The sequence below is a fragment of the Pituophis catenifer genome, unplaced genomic scaffold (assembly GCF_029215685.1).
Source record: "Pituophis catenifer annectens isolate HBS135680 unplaced genomic scaffold, rPitCat1.0.hap2 SCAF_2, whole genome shotgun sequence".
NCBI classification, from domain to species: Eukaryota; Metazoa; Chordata; class Lepidosauria; order Squamata; family Colubridae; genus Pituophis; species Pituophis catenifer.
In genome coordinates, this window is record NW_027256882.1 from 179,992,038 (window position 1) to 180,008,942 (window position 16,905).

The 16,905-nt window shown below is 46.4% G+C and overlaps 1 protein-coding gene across 1 annotated transcript; it reads right to left on the bottom strand.

Moving 5' to 3' along the window:
• Window positions 1-1,471: 1,471 nt before the first annotated feature.
• TUBB4A (tubulin beta 4A class IVa) lies at window positions 1,472-16,589 on the bottom strand. Its single transcript, XM_070938221.1, has 4 exons — window positions 16,425-16,589; window positions 5,083-5,191; window positions 4,469-4,579; window positions 1,472-3,108 (listed from the first exon to the last, which is right to left on the bottom strand). Exons 1-4 carry the CDS (start codon window positions 16,479-16,481, stop codon window positions 2,051-2,053), a joined length of 1,335 nt encoding a protein of 444 aa, XP_070794322.1. The 5' UTR covers window positions 16,482-16,589; the 3' UTR covers window positions 1,472-2,050.
• Window positions 16,590-16,905: the final 316 nt, after the last annotated feature.

Consider the following 16,905-nt stretch of genomic DNA (forward strand, 5'->3'; position numbering starts at 1 on the left):
AAAGGAAATGAGTGGGCAAAATGCTCTACCCAAAACCTCTCCTCCTTGGAAGTGTCTGCTTATTTATATCAATATTCTTATTTGTATCTCAAATTTCCTCCCCAAGCTCAAGGGGATTTGCAGAGGGATTTTTCTTCATTCTATCTTAGCAATTATATTGTGAGGTAAACTCAGAGTGGATTCAACTGGGTCTCCCCTAGTCTAATCTAGCGTCTAATTCACTGTACACACTGACCATCGGCATTACTTACACATATTCAAATATTTTGGGAAGGCACAAACTAAGAGAAGCCAAGATTTTAAGGAAGGCAAAATTTGCGTCTTATATAAAATAATTGTATTTTCCAGGATGCACTGAATTTTACCAAGCAGTATTTTCTCAGTTAATGGCTTCATTGGATTCTGGAGTTGAAAATGGTAAAGAGAAAATGCTGCAGGGAACTCTCAGTGTAATTACCCCAAAGGAGATGCATCATTAATCAAGTAGTCACACACCAAGCAGGAAAGACATAACTTGCTCCACTACTCAAACCTGCTAGCTTTGCATTCTGCTAGTTCCCTCACCTTTGCATCTGCTGCGAGGCTACTCCAGTTAACTCTGTCTGCCTCCCAAGTTCATCTCACAGATGCCCATAAACCTACATCCCCTTTCCTTCATAATAATAGTCCCAGCTGTGAAGCACAGACATCAATGAGTAAACTGTTGGGGACACTTGAAAGACCAGGTTTAGCCAATCACAGAAAAAAAATCTATGTGGTTGCTAGGAGTTGAAAGTGATTTGGTGGTATATAATCATCATCAATCAGGTTAAATCTTCAGAGTAAAGCAAAAAGAATCAATTATGCCTTTCCCAGTTCTGAGGGCCATACCGCTTTTCCATTTGGTGAGAGAGCAGAGTGGTTATGAGATTGGACAAGAGCTGAGGAGACCCATGCTTAAGTCCCAAAACTGTCACTGAACCCTCTGGATAAATTTGGGTCAGTTGCTCTAGCTTACTTCAGCTTATCTCACAATGTCAAGCCCCAAATAGAAACACATGACCAAGGAAGGTAGGTTTGCAGAGTCTCATTTATCAGGTTTAATGCCAGGGTTAGGCTATAGTCTTGGAAACCATGTAAGTATTCTCCAGCCTTCATTTATAGTGAATACATTAAGAAAGGAACTCTGTGAGCTGTTCCATCCTTTCTCACAGATTCCCTCACAGACAGAAACTTGCTTAAGAGATAAAGATGAAATGCCCATCAAATCCTTGACTTCTAAATTCTGAAAAACCTCATTTTTCTTCCCTAGATTCTGAGAATGTAAGGGTTGCTGTAGGGATAAAAACTAGAGGAGGTCACCATGTATGCCACCTTGAACACCCAGAGGGGAAAAAATGCTATATAAATGCAATACAGTAACAGACGGTGAGAAAGTCATGCATTTGAAAGGTAGAATTAAAACAATCTCTGAAACCAACATTAGCCTGAATTATTTTTCAGTAGTTTATTGTGGAGACATACAATTCTTTCATAACAAATACACTCAAAGGGGGGGGGGACTATGTTTCATGCTAAAGAACTGTGCCCCATTCCCCTCAACTACCTTCCCCCCCCCCAGTTCCATTAATCTTTCCTTTAGGCCCAACATGGATGAAGAAAAGCAAAACAAATGCAAGTTAGCGTGTACTCATCTTTGGAAACAAAAACTCACATGACCGCACAGAACACTCAAGACAGACATCACAGAGGGATGTGCATGAGATATTGGGCAGAGGGAAAAGAGGAGGGGACTGGGAGAGAGGATAAGATGAGAAAATATGTTGTTTAGTGCTTTTAGCTAGAAACATTACCAGTGGCTGCCATTCCTGAATACAACTGAGAAGCCTGTTCTTCCTCCTCATACCAACACAGTACTCCTATATGCATGACTCCACCTTGCAGAATTTGAGATAGGCAGGCAGGCGGGTAAGCCTTAGAAGATTAGAGTAGATGATTAGAAGAGGAGTAATGGGCAGGAAGGGAGAAGAGAGACAAGAGAAGAGTAGAATAGAGTAGAGAAGAGAGATCTTCATGCAACTTCCTCCTCTGCCTCCTCTTCAAACTCGCCTTCTTCAGCAGTAGCATCCTGATACTGCTGGTATTCTGAGACCAGGTCATTCATGTTGCTCTCGGCCTCTGTAAACTCCATCTCATCCATGCCCTCACCCGTATACCAGTGGAGAAAGGCCTTGCGACGGAACATGGCTGTGAACTGCTCTGAGATGCGCTTGAAGAGCTCCTGGATAGCTGTGCTGTTACCAATGAAAGTAGCTGCCATTTTAAGGCCACGGGGTGGGATATCACACACAGCTGTCTTGACGTTGTTGGGGATCCATTCCACAAAGTAGCTGCTATTCTTGTTCTGAACATTCAGCATCTGCTCATCCACTTCCTTCATAGACATCCTGCCTCGGAAGATAGCTGCTACTGTCAGGTAACGCCCATGACGAGGGTCGCAGGCTGCCATCATGTTTTTGGCATCAAACATCTGTTGTGTTAGCTCTGGTACAGTCAAGGCTCGGTACTGCTGGCTGCCACGACTGGTCAGAGGGGCAAAGCCAGGCATGAAGAAATGGAGGCGAGGAAAGGGAACCATATTCACAGCCAACTTGCGAAGGTCAGCATTGAGTTGGCCAGGAAAGCGGAGGCAGGTTGTTATACCACTCATGGTAACAGAGACTAAATGATTGAGGTCTCCATAAGTGGGAGTTGTTAGCTTGAGGGTACGGAAACAGATGTCATAGAGAGCCTCATTGTCAATGCAGAAGGTCTCATCTGTGTTCTCCACCAGTTGGTGTATCGAGAGAGTAGCGTTGTAGGGTTCCACTACTGTGTCTGAAACTTTGGGTGATGGTACCACACTGAAGGTGTTCATGATACGGTCTGGATATTCCTCACGAATCTTGCTGATCAGCAGGGTACCCATCCCTGATCCAGTGCCCCCACCTAGAGAGTGGGTAAGCTGAAAACCCTGGAGACAGTCACAGCTCTCAGCTTCCTTTCTTACCACATCTAGGACAGAATCGACCAACTCAGCTCCTTCTGTATAGTGGCCTTTGGCCCAGTTGTTCCCAGCACCGCTTTGACCTGAGCAGCAGGAATTGGGGAGGGGGGAGGTAGAACAGGATAAAGATATTTGGTTTATTGTTTGCCATTTGCAATGATGAGTTCAACGAATGCTTTGACACAAACATTACTTCCACTTTCTCTCGTACACTTTTTTCCTAAAGATAAGCTTCCTCAGTTGCTAGGTTACTAGAGGAATCAAATCATTTCCAGATGAGTAAAACAGAAGACTGCTAATGTGATGGACTCAAGCCCTAGAATCCAGCTTCTAAAATTAGATTTAGGGGCAGGAACTTGGTGGGCATCAAAGAAGATATCCACAAACATTTGGGCTCCATGTTGTGGACTTCAAAAGTGCTTTCCACATTATGGAACATTACTGATACTGTATTGTCAATCAATTCAAATTCTACATATGGTGTAATCTTTTGTAGCGTGCGCAGAATGCAAAGTAGTACAGCAATAAAGGAAGGTGTTGCTGTGTTATTTTAGGTTCTTTCTCCAGACACACCTTGTACAGAGAGTGGTTTAAATTAAGAGTTTCTTTGCAGACTTAATGCTGCTGCCGGGACACAGCAATACACAGCTTGGCTTATTAGAAATGTATTCAACACCTCAATTTCTTCCTCCTCTTTACTCCAAAGCAAAAGGAAAAAGACATACTTTGAACACATACCAGTGTCAATGCATATAAAAATCTACATAATGTTCTGAAACAGTCCGCAAATAGTGTCCTAATAAGTCCAAGGGCAATGAGTTGTGCACGAACCTAATTCACATTTGACACCATAACTACATCACCAGTTAGTAGTAACTGTATTTCACTTGAATGTCATACAGAAATACTAGTGTGATCTTGGCTCGCCCTACTTTTGTTCCATTTGGGTTTCAGTGTCACCGGACTGTAGAAACATAGTGACATTGATCATTGCTTGTTAAAGATATACATGTTACTAAGTGATATCCCTAATGTGTGAAGTCTGTTCTCCTAGCAGTCAAGACTTACGGACAGGGTCAAAAGAGAATAGTTGCTCAACACTTGGAAAAAATTAAGACTAAGATACTCACGAACACGTTTGGAATAGCCGTAACAATATATATCATGTTCTCTGACAAGTCCTGAATTGAGCCTTTCTCAACAGGAAGTCAAAACAAATCTGATTCAACAGCACTGAAATAATTAATTTCTAAACAATAGATGCTGAATTTGTAGTTTTTGCTATAAATCATAGTATTTCAGATTTGTAATTAGTTGTAAATAACTAATTAAAACAAAAAAGAGCAAGAAGCAGCATGTTAAGGGAGATAGCTGCAATACGCAAAATTTCTGGTTTAACTTGACTGGAGAATAATTGCAGAGTAGTTCAACAATGATCCTTACCAAAGACAAAGTTATCAGGTCTGAATATCTGTCCAAAAGGTCCAGATCTTACAGAATCCATGGTTCCAGGTTCCAAGTCAACCAAAATAGCTCTAGGCACATATTTGCCACCTGGGTAGAAAAATAACTGTAAGAACCCACTTGTTGACAATCACAAACAGTCCAACACGTTTAATCTAACATGCTATGTCTGATTAAGGTTTGCTTTTAGGGTTACTGTGGCTTCCTTATGATAGTAATATGACCATTCTGTGACCAGCATTAAGCAAGAGTTACTAACAGATTTAGAGAGAAGAAAATGGTTGGATTCATAAAAAGGACTGAAGTGACAATGAGATGATATACTGAACAAAACTGAAATTATCATATATGCAATAAACAAGCTAGGTAAGGCATGAGGAAAAAAACCCACCATCCCTTGTATATCTCCACATTGTACTTTTGCTCAGCAAATAGCATGTTTCCCTTGGGAAATGTTTGTTTTATTTTTTCCACTAAAAAAACAGAATATATCTGATTTCAGGATAAAGGTGGGCAGAAAGGAGATAACATTGTACAGAATGGAGACGGCAAAGAGAGGTGTCCCTGGCACTCTGAATTGTACGGAAGCTGACCTGAGGCTTCATTGTAGTAGACGTTGATCCTTTCCAATTGTAAGTCACTATCTCCATGGTAGGTGCCAGTGGGATCAATGCCATGTTCATCGCTGATGACTTCCCAGAACTGCAAGTCAGGGAAAAGGACAAAGAGTTAGTGACAGGACAAATCCTTCTGAAAACCGGACTGGTCCCATTATAATGTTACGGTTCTACTGCATACTTGGATAGCCTTTATATGGGAGTGCAGTGCGACATATCATCAATTTATCCTGAGGAGCTTCAATACTGGACTGGGCTCATTAGCAGGGAGGGTACCATCTGGGTTTTCCACTAAAGGAGCCAAAATCACAAATCCCTTTTCCATGAGTCTCCAGCACAGCCTTGCAAAGCAGGCAGATATATTTCTTTACAGCTGATGGCATTTGTCAGTATGCACCTGTTGCCTAGGACAGACATAGGACCAAGGGGGAGGGATAGGTTAATTGCAGTATTGCCCCCTACTTCAGATCTTTTTGCCAGTCGAACGGCATATATTGGATCTGCTACCAATTACCTCAAGCACCAGCAAGGCAAAGGCATCAATTCCTTGACACTCAACAAGCTCTCATCTATCATCCTGACCTCCAAATGAATTTGTGGAATAGACATCGTCCAGTTCCACAGAGACATCAACCGGTCATCTGATTCAGGAGTACGGCTTTCAAGCTTTCTACCTTTACAGTACAATTTTTGAAAGGTCTAGTAGGTAATCTAAGAGATACCCACTCCAGGCCATACTTCATTTGTGCAACAAGAAATTCAGTTTGACCCTCAGCCTACCCCAAACTCCTCTGTACTCCCAAGAACAGTTTTATCCAAATACAATGTGGAGGATGTCTCCTATGGTCCCAGCAAGGTTTTGGAAGATGGGATCCTGCTGCCTGCCCTTCATCATTTAAGTATCCGCTGCTGCCTGCTGAGGTTTCTACACAGACCATCAGAAGCTTTACTGTGCTTCATGATGGTCTATTGCCATAAATCCTAAGTGTTCCAGGAACATTTTTTTTTACGCCATGAGCTGGATAGGGAGAAGTTAATCTTTTCTCCTAAAGCTCATGGATGCCAATAAATGTTTCAATCTCCAAGGCACCAAAGGGCAGGACAAGAAGCAATGGATGGAAACTGATCAAAGAGAGAAGCAATCTGGAATTAAGGAGAAACTTCCTGACAGTGAGGACAAATTAACCAGTGGAACAGCTTGTCTTCAGAAGTGGTGGGTGCTTCATCCCTGGAGGTTTTTAAGAAGAGACTGGACAGTCACTTGTCTGAGATGGTATAGGTTCTCCTGCTTGAACAGGGGGCTAGAAGACCTCCAATGTCCCTTCCAGCCCTATCCTATCCTATCCTATCCTATCCTATCCTATCCTATCCTATCCTATCCTATCCTATCCTATCCTATCCTATCCTAATTAAATGTCCATTCTTAATTTTAATGCCTTATTTAACTGCCATATATCTGATAAAACACACCCACATCTCACCTATCCATTATCTGAAAACTGCAGCTGGAAGCGATAACCTTTTGGGGAAATGAGAGGGTGAATATACATCTCATACAATACAGGTAGTCCTCAACTTACAACAGTTCATTTAGTGACCGTTCGAAGTTACAACAGCACTGAAAAAAGTGATTTATGATCTTTTTCACACTTAACGAGCATTGCAGCATTCCCCTGGTCACATGATCAAAATTAAGATGCTTGGCAACTGACTTGTATTTATGACGGTTGCAGTATCCTGGGAGTACGTGATCACCTTTTGCAACCTTTTGACAAGCAAAGTCACTGGGGAAGCCAGATTCACTTAAGAACCATGCTATTTTAACTTCCGGTGTGTCCCAAGATGGTGGCAGTTGGCTGAGCTCCGCTGAGGAGATGGAGAGGTTGCTGGTGTCAGGGGTCTTCGGGAGCTGTTTTAACTATCTCCGGCTCCAGTCCCAATGAGGGGAATGCCCGCCCTGCCTGCTGAGGGCTTTTTCGCCCTCTGGAATATCAGGGCAGGGTGGGATTCGCTGTTTGAAGCCGCCGCGGGAGATGGGGCAACGGCCTGCTGGAACAGCTGTTTCTGGCTTGTCAGTGCCGGGAGGAGTGGAGGCCGGAGCGTTCGGCGGCGGCCGGCATTTCTGTGTGGTGGCTTGGAGGTGCCCTTCATCCCCCTCGCCCCTCAGGGATCTCTGGGACGCTCTCCGGATGTTTTTCGGGGGTCCAGGGGGTGCCACGAGGAGCCCAGGGTGCCGGTTGTGAGCCGGCAGCGGCGGAAGGCAATGGCAGCCACGGATCATCCGGCTGAGGAAAGAGCTTGCAGTAGGTGGCTGGGGGAATACGGACAGCCTTGCCCTCAGGATTACCATCTGCTCTTTTTTTGGACTATGACCCCTATTATCCGGGGGTTTTGTCATCAGAGCTGTGACTGGGGATTTGGGGAGATTTGGGGCAGGAGAGGCGGGAGGCTGACCAGAGCTCTATTGGTCGCCTCGGGTGGCTTCTCCTCCCCCCCTTCTTCCCCCAGGTATGGGTGGGTGTTGGCCTTTGATGGCCACCCACCCTTGGACTTGGACTGGGTTCTTTGTCTGCTATCCCTACTTTCGCCCCAGGGAAGAACTTGTGCCTGTGGAATTATCACCATTGTCTTTAATAACTTTACAAACTGCTGGCTTCTTGTGCGACCCCAAACTGGAGGAGAACTGGGCAAAACGGTGTACAGGTGCTGAGGGGGCTGTTTGTCATCCGCCAGATGAAAGGATGGACTATTGTGACTTTATTGTCGGTGTCATCTGCCCCAGTCACTGTGAGAGGGTGACTGGGATAATTATCCTCCAGACGTGGGGGGATGCCACTGGCCCCTTTCACTGCTGTGAGAGGGCAGTGAACCAGCTCCTGATATGAAGATCTACTTTGACCCAGTATTATTGGACGATCTGGTGAAGCCCTGACCAGTTGACTCTCCACCTCTGTTTTGTGCGATGTTTACAGCTGCTGACCTGCCTGCACTGCGAGACTCCCCCCTCTCGCAGGTTTGGCCCTCCTCACTATCGAGGGCCTACCTTGATGATGGATTTTGGAATCCCGAGAGGTGGCATGCGGCGAGGAGGGGGTTGTGGGGTTTTTTGGGGGAAATTTTTAGATAAGGTTTTAAAGGTTTCTGGGAGGGGGGTGGGCTCGGTGGGTTTGGGGGAGAACCTGTCGGGGAGGAGGCCAGAGCCGTCTGAAGAGCACGGCACAAGAGGTGCGGGAACCGGGGTCAAGGAGGGGGTTAGAGCTTGTGTTGTGGATGGACATTACATCAGTACTGTGGGTGGGAGGGGCAGATATGGCGGGAGCAGGGGTCCACATCAGGTTGTGGGAGCGCGCGCCCGCTGGCTCCAAGAGGTGGCGCGCTCCGGCCTCCAATGCTCCTCTCGTTCCCCAGGTTGCACAGACCCTCAGGCCCTGGGCCTTCGGCTGATGCTGTGCAACGCCCGGTCCGTGGTAAATAAAGCCCCCCTCATTTGTGATCTTGTTCAGGAGGGGGGAGCGGACCTGGCGGGTATTACAGAGACCTGGTTGGGCCAGGAGGGGCGGTCCCCCTCATTGAGATGTGCCCACCCGGTTTCCATGCATTCCATCAGCCGAGGACACAGGGGAGGGGTGGGGGGGTGGCGGTTGTCATTAGAGAAGGTCTTGGTCCGAGGGAGGCCACTGTTCCTCAGACGGCTGGATGTGAGTCCCTCCTTGTGAAGTGGGGTCATGGGGTGCAGATGGGCGTGCTGGTTATGTACCTGGCTCCCTGCCATATGACGGCAGCCCTGCCCGAGCTGCTCAACGTTATAGCTGCGGTGGCGGTTGACACCCCCCAGGCTTATGGTCATGGGGGATTTTAACCTGCCATCCATCGGTGAGGCGTCTGAGGTGGCTTGGGAGTTCATGGCTTCCATGACGGCCATGGACATGACCCAGTTAGTTCATGGCCCTACTCACATGGGGGGAAACACGTTAGACCTGGTTTTTGTCTCTGGTTAGTAGTTGAGTGATCTTGAGATAGGGGATATAGTGATCGAGCCCTTGTCATGGTCAGATCACTCCCTCCTTCGCTTTGACCTTCGAACCGCCGCACCCCACCGCAGGGAGGTGGAACCATTGAGGTGGTACCGCCCCAGGCACCTGATGGATCCTGATAGGTTCCAGACGGAGCTTGGACCATTTCCTGAGGCTCTGGCACAGGCTCGACTGAGGAGCTGGTGGCCGCCTGGGATAGGGCGGCCGCTGGAGCTTTGGATCGGGTCGTGCCTTTGCGGCCAGGAAGCGCGGGAGGACCCCTTGGAGAGTAGAGCCGAGGATTTTGTACAGTATCTGTATGACAAAATCACTCAGATTCGGGAACACCTGGACTCTGACTGGGTAGATTCAGGGGGGAGGACAGAGGCAGGTCTTGTGAGTATTATCTGGGAAGAGTTTGATTCTGTGACGCCCGAAGACGTGGACAGGATACTGGGCAGACTGAGTGCAGCCACATGTTTACTGGACCCGTGTCCCTCCTGGTTGGTGCTGGCCTCTTGGGAGGTTATACGAGGCTGGCTCCAGGGGATTATAAATGCTTCTTTGAGTGAGGGCGTCTTCCCTGCCGCCTTGAAAGAGGCGGTGGTGAGGCTTCTCCTCAAGAAGCCTTCCCTGGACCCGGCAGTGTTGGCAAATTATCATCCAGTCTCCAACCTTCGCTTTGTTGCGAAGGTTGTTGAGAGTGTGGTAGCGCGACAGCTCCCCCAGTACCTGGATGAATCGTCGTATCTGGATCCGTTCCAGTCGGGCTTCAGGCCTGGGTACAGCACGGAAACGGCATTGGTAGCGTTGGTTGATGATCTCTGGAGGGCTTGGGACAGGGGTTGTTCCTCTGTCCTGGTCCTATTAGACCTCTCAGCGGCTTTTGATACCATCGACCATGGTATCATGCTGCACCGGCTAGAGGAGTTAGGGGTGGGGGGCACTGTCCTACGGTGGTTCTCCTCCTTTCTCTCTGCCCGGTCGCAGTCTGTGTTGACAGGGGGGGCAGAGGTCGACCCCGAGGCCCCTTGTATGTGGGGTGCCACAAGGGTCGGTCCTCTTGCCCCTTCTGTTCAACATTTATGTGAAGCCGCTGGGTGAGATCGTCCGTGGTTTCGGGGTGAAGTACCATCAGTACACTGACGACACTCAGCTGTACATCTCCACCCCGGACCACCCCAATGATGCCCTTAAAGTGATGTCCCAGTGCCTGGAGGCCGTGCAGATCTGGATGGGGAGAAACAGACTCAGGCTCAACCCATCCAAGACCGAGTGGCTGTGGTTTCCGACATCCCGATATAGTCAGTTGGTGCCATCACTGACTATTGGGGGCGAGTCATTGGCCCCCATGGAGAGGGTTCGCAACTTGGGTGTCCTCCTGGACTCACGGCTGTCTTTAGAAGAGTACATGACGGCCGTGGCCAGGGGGACTTTTTATCAGGTCCGCCTGATTCGCCAGTTGCGTCCCTTTCTGGATCGGGACTCGTTAAATACAGTCACTCATGCTCTCGTTACTTCCTGCCTGGACTACTGCAATGCTCTCTACATGGGGCTCCCCTTGAGGAGCACCCGGAGGCTCCAGCTGGTCCAGAATGTGGCCGCGCGGGTGGTTATGGGAGTGATGTGGCGCTGCCATGTGACCCCCCTTCCTGTGCGAGCTGCACTGGCTCCCGGTGGGCTTCCGGGTGGGCTTCAAGGTTTTGGTTACCACCTTTACAGCGCTCCATGGCTTAGGACCGGGGTATTTACGAGACCGCCTTCTGCTACCAATAGCCTCTCACCGACCAGTACACTCCCATAGAGAGGGGCTCCTCAGGGTGCCGTCGGCCAAACAGTGTCGACTGGTGGCCCCCAGGGGGCGAGACTTCTCTGTGGGGGCACCTACCATCTGGAACGAGCTCCCCCCAGAGATATGGAGGATCCCGGACCTGCGCACGTTTTGTCATGCTCTCAAAACTTTTTTATTTCAGCAGGCTGGCCTGGCCTAACTCTCCTCTTTTAAATTTTTAATTCGTGATTTTATAAATTGGGTGTTTTAATCTGTGTTTTGGCCAAAATATTTAATAATTTTAAGGGATTTTTAATATTTGTATTATCTGTATTTTATCTTGGCTGTTCACTGCCCTGAGTCTTTCGGGAGTAGGGCGGTATAGAAATTTGATTAATAAATAAATAAATAATAAATTACTAACTTAACAACTGCAGTGATTCTCTTAACAACTGTGGCAAGAAAGGTCATAAGATGGAGCAAAACTCTCCTAATAAATTTTTCACTTATTAACAGAAATTGTCGGTTGAACTGTGCTCATTAAGTAGAGAACTTCAACTACCTGTACTTTCTATAATCTTAAAAGCACAGTTTCTCCATCACAGCCTCCAAATGTTCAAAGTGGGTTCACTGTCCTATAGACTCCAAGGATGAGCCCCCACTCACTGCAGGATCTATGCACCAACTTGTGTCTCCTCCTTTCTCGGAGAAATCTAGTGGATGACTGCAAGAATGGGATGTACAGTATGCTCAAGGTACTTATTTTCATACCAGAGAAGATTGCAACAGGATACTCTTAACGATATGTGTAGCATAGTTTAATCAAAAGTATAAAAACCCAATTAAAGTACCTACTTGTTTAAACCAACCTTAGGAATTCAACTGTAAGCTAAAGATTAGATCTGATGTGTTTAATGATTAATTATTTATGATTCATAATATACTTTTTCCTATATAATATTTTGCATATCTGTATTTGGGGTTATTTTTTTCCCAGATCAGTGGCACTTGGGAAGGTGAGGGAAACTTGTCTTTTTGCAAAGCCTTCTTTTAGCCACCTTTTGCATAAGAAGGGAAAGAAAATGAAGACCTGCTGGTCCAGCATCTTGTGTCATAATATACTGAGCTAGATGTACTGGTTCAAGGAAGCCAACAAGTGGAAGATGAATACAGTCAAACTACTTTTTTACTCATGGTGGTTCCACACACAGAGCTATAATTTACAAACCACCACCGCATTAAGCAAAAGTCAAATAAACCATATTATGACTTAGCAGAAAATATGAAGTCAGCCAATTTAAACAGGAACATAAGAAAACTTCCTTCCTCCATTGGCAGCCAAGCAAAGAGATCTATGGAATTCTTGAAATGTTTAAATTTTTTAAGTGCCATTTTGAACTTCCCATTTTTGGCATATTAGCTGGGGATCCTGTCTCCCAGCCGGAGTAATGAATGTTGCTGCTACATAGTACTTAAAATACTAACTCTTATTTCAAGTTCTTGTGTTAAGATCTTAATTCTACCAGGTCCTCTATCATAACAGGATTTTAAGCAGTTTGATCTAAATTTGTTGTGATTGTACCTTAAATAGAGGAATTCAGAATACTAGTTATGTTACCTGTGTAGGACAGGACTTTTAAAGAATATAAAGCTGCTTGTAATACTGCATTAAATTATGTTGGCAAAGATGGCAAAATTGACTGTTTTAATTAAAAAGAAGAATCTATCTAGGTTTTTTTTTTTAACTTGGAAATTGATTCTGTACCCTGCCTTATTTTTGCCAGTAGAATCTAGGAAGCCTTCCATTCAAACATGCCCACTTCCCCACACAGAAGATGGGAAGCTCCCACATTTGCCTGGCCTACTTCTGGGCTTTGCAGCCCAGACAACCTGTACAGCTGATTCTCGCCACTTTGTGCCTGCTGCAACTCAGCTTTAAATGGAATCCCTGGGTCATATTTGTCTCTCTCACATTCTGCTGCAGCATGAGTGGCAGTTTCTATTTATACCAATTGCCAGGGAAAGCAGGCGGGGCTGGGGGAAGAAAGCAAGCTTTTGCTGAAGGTGAAGATTAGAGAGATGCAGACACTGCGCCATGTCCCTTAAAGTCCCACTCTGCATGCACACCTCAGAGAAGACAACCAGAGCAGTACAGAGAAGGAAACAACTGCAATTATAAATCCAGCACATGAGCAAATGACATGCTTTAGCAGTCGCCTGGATTGCCGATGAGTTCTCCGTATGTCCATCAGGTGCTTGGGCACTTGCCAGACAGCAGGGAAGGCAAGGACACTTTCCAGTTCAGCAAAACTCCTTCTCCAGTATTTCACTGCCTTTCAGGCTGAGAATTTACTGCCACTGTTTGTTCTTATTTTTCTCCCCAAATTAGGAAGAGAAATCAAAGGTTAGACTCTCCTGGTTGCCGAAAGAGGACTCTGTAGCAAAATACAAGATTTAAGGCTGACAGAGCCTTAAAGTTAAGAAAGACTGTTTATTTTGACCAACAATAGCCACTTCTATTTCACAGCTTGTAGACCAGGTTCAACAGCAGTCACATGCAAGTCAGAGAGATGAAGTCACTTTTATTATGGTGGCAATAGAAAGTCCAGGTGCAGTTTAAACTTAAGGTGCAGAGTTCAGATGCTGCCTTTCCATTGCTCGTTCTCATTGCTCTAAAGCGGGGGTCTCCAAACTTGGCACTCTCAGAATTCCTCTGCTAGCTATGCTGGCTAGAGAATTGTCTACAAGTCTTAAAGTTGCCAACTCTGGAAAGCCCCTGCTCTAAAGGCTGAAGCTGCTACTGATACCAGCTTGGTTTTGCAGATTGGAATGTGAGAGGTGGGGACAATTCCATTACCAAGCAACATTGAGAATTTCTACACAAGCCTTTTAAGTTCTCTGTGAAGGGAATGGGCTGCTGTGTTTTTAAACCTCACAAGATTTAGCCACAAGTTAAGTTTCTGTTTAAAAGGGGGCCCGGGAGAAAAGCTGCTCATTTTGTTTAGAAACCTGTCACAGCATATTCTGTGAGAGGCCTTGCAGCAAGATAGCTGTAAGAGAGATGCATCAACTACGGGGAATGGTAGCCATGTGTTAGAAAGTCAAGGATGCCTTCTGAAGCAGTAGCTCAGTTGGTAACTGTCTCTTTTCAGGGAGATACAAGTTAACAGCTTGAGGTTATTCATAGACTGATCCAACCCCAGAAACAGCTTGCTGAGCTTTTAAAAAGTAAAATGAGCTGAGCAATGGTGACTCATCTTACTTCAGACTGCAGGGAAGGCTCCTACCAGAAAAAGCTCATTTACATAGCTAATAGGCAGCCAGGAAGAAGCACCTCTTTCCCCAATATTTATGCAAGGAGGAGAAATACACCAATCACAATTGGTGAGCTCAGCTCCCCTTTGGTGCAGTCTTAGGTAGAACTGCCCAGTTTTACCTGCTCTATGATAGTTCAGCCTCAGCAGAAGTGTTAAGTGATCTTCTAGGAGGACTGGTTTAGTTAACAATCCAATCCCTCCATGAGGGCAGGAAGGAGAAAGATCAAGGTTCGGTTTTCTAGGATATCCATAAATCTATAACATTCGATCTTGATGTGAAGGATTACCTTGCTAACAAGGGTGGAGCACTTTTGTGGGGGAGGAGAAAAAGGTGTGCTGTGTTTCTGATCAACTTCCCCTTTCCTTAGAACTGGTTGGTTAAGCCAGCAGTTTGTGGATACAAATTAACAGAAAGGAAGCTCAGCTTTCGACAGCTGAGATGACTCAACTTTCTAGAAATGCTGGTGAAAGACCAGATTGCCTTACAAATTCCACGTCAGCACAGAAGTCCCACTGTGGCCAGGAAGAATATATTAGAAGTTGTCAGAATTAAGATAGAAGGTAGTTCTTGTATAATGATTAACACGTTTAGTGGCTATTTGCAGTGGTAATGAAAATTTACAATCAATCTTCATTTATGAGCTTTGCAGGTATGTAAAGCAAAGGAAAACTGAAGTAAGATCATAAGCACAGCCAAGGTGTCACTTAATAACAGCCAAATTGGCAGTTGCAGCTGTGGTTGCTAAATGAGGACTATTTTTTTAAAATTTGATTTATATGCAGCCCTTCTCTGGAGACTCAGGGCGGCTTATAATGCGTTAAGCAATAGCCTTCATACTTTTGTATATTTTATACAAAGTCAGCTTATTGCCCCCACAAACTGGGTCCTCAATTTACCTACCTTAGAAAGGATGGAAGGCTGAGTCAACCTTGAGCCTATAATCAACTATTGTATGGCATTCTAAGGCATATAGGAAAAGTAGATATCAGATGCTTTTGAGTTTTTCCCTCCATACTTGCCTTTGGAGCATGTTGGCTGGAGCATGTTCTGGAGGGTACCTGGTTAACTCTCTCTGATAAGAAAATATACTCCAACCCAATGTTAGTTGTAAGAGCTGGGGTTAAGATATCAAGGGCAGCCAGGCTGTGGGAAGGGATCCCAAGGCAGAAGCAATTAAAACAATCTGAGGGAGCTTCTGGAAGGCAGAACATAATCTAAGAGGCATCCCAAAAGAAGTGCATGGCATTCAGATATGCCATGTACCAAAGGAGGAAATGTCTTAAATAACTGCCATGCACCAGCTTTGCATTATGTGGCATTTTACAAATGAGCTGCTGGGTTATATAATACTCCTTGTTTAGCCAGGTTCAATTCAACAACATATGTGGATAGGACCAGGTTGGGGAAGATAGCTGGGAGGTTCTTCATAGTCAGAGTTATGCACCAGAGTACACAGTTGACCCTATTGCAGACCAATTTCTTACTGGACTTAATTTTGCACAAACTCAGATTATTGTAACCTGTGTAATGTAAACTAAGTGCAATGAAGTCAGTCAAGATAATACCGGGCTGGCTGGATTTGCATCAAAAGCTCGGTGCAAATGTGCCTCTTGGCAGACTTCGGGAAAAGCACGCGAGGATCAGTTCACGCCCGGCAGAAACCAGACGGATGGACGCTCGCGTTGCCCCTGCCGTCTTTGCTGGGATTTCTTCAGACGAGGGGACGGAGGAAGCCATGTTGGCGGCCGCATTGCAGAGATCCGCCCACTCCCGCCAAAGGTTCCAGGTTAGAAAATGCGACACAAAGCAAAAATGGCTTCTCCCAAAGGCTCTGAGCACCCAAGCCAGTCCTCTCTCCTCTGCCACGCCGCGCTTTCTCGCCATTTCCTAATCTCCCCCACCCTGCGCTCCAGGCACATTCCGGTAGGGAACCATTACAGACAGGCATTCCCGAGGAGGAGGACAGGAAGAGAGATCAGAGCAGCGAAATTTCCCGCTCAGCTCCACCGCCCCCTCAAGCGAATTTCGATCGCATTGCGCTTGATACCTACCCACCCACCCCCGCGCCTCGATTCCGACCGAAATGTTACTATTAAACTCCCGGGAGGACACGTTAATACCATTCCCTTCCTTTGTCTCTCCGATCGCACCCTGCCCGAGAGCTAAGTTATTTCTCCGGGAAGACTCCCTCCACCAGCCGCGTTTTCCCCTCTAACCTTGGCCCCGATCTGGTTGCCGCACTGGCCGGCCTGCAGGTGCACGATCTCCCTCATGGTTGGCTGACGGTTGCTTTTTAACTGCACTTGAGCTCTACTTGCGACTTGACGACTCCACGTCTCTCTCCGGCTTCAACCAGTTCCGGTAATGCGCCTTAAATGGGGCCCCACCGGGAAGGGAAGGTCTATTCTTGGAGCGACTGCGCATGGGCTGCAGTTGACTGCCAATGCCATTGCCACCGCCCTTTCTCGGCGCTTTGCCAGGCGGTAGCGCGCTGTATGTGAGTCTGGCGTGTCTCTCCAGGAGCTGAAATTTTCGCTGTCTGCCCTGTTGACGTTCAGTCCCTCTTCGGTTAACTCATAGAGGAGAAATACCTAAAGCCTTCGGGCCATCTCCGAAGACGATCTTTTCTGTTCGGGTCGGGGATGAATGGATAGCTGTACTTAGTGAGGCGCTTATTTTACTTGCCTGCGCGTGTTA

What these genes read in the sequence shown, in the direction of transcription:
- TUBB4A (XM_070938221.1), bottom strand. Translation starts at nt 16,481, where the DNA reads ATGAGGGAGATCGTGCACCTGCAGGCCGGCCAGTGCGGCAACCAGATC. An exon ending in CTACTACAATGAAGCCTCAG is followed by an intron (nt 4,580 to 5,082) that starts GTCAGCTTCCGT and finishes TTTTCTACCCAG; the next exon opens with GTGGCAAATATGTGCCTAGA. An exon ending in ACCTGATAACTTTGTCTTTG is followed by an intron (nt 3,109 to 4,468) that starts GTAAGGATCATT and finishes CCTGCTGCTCAG; the next exon opens with GTCAAAGCGGTGCTGGGAAC.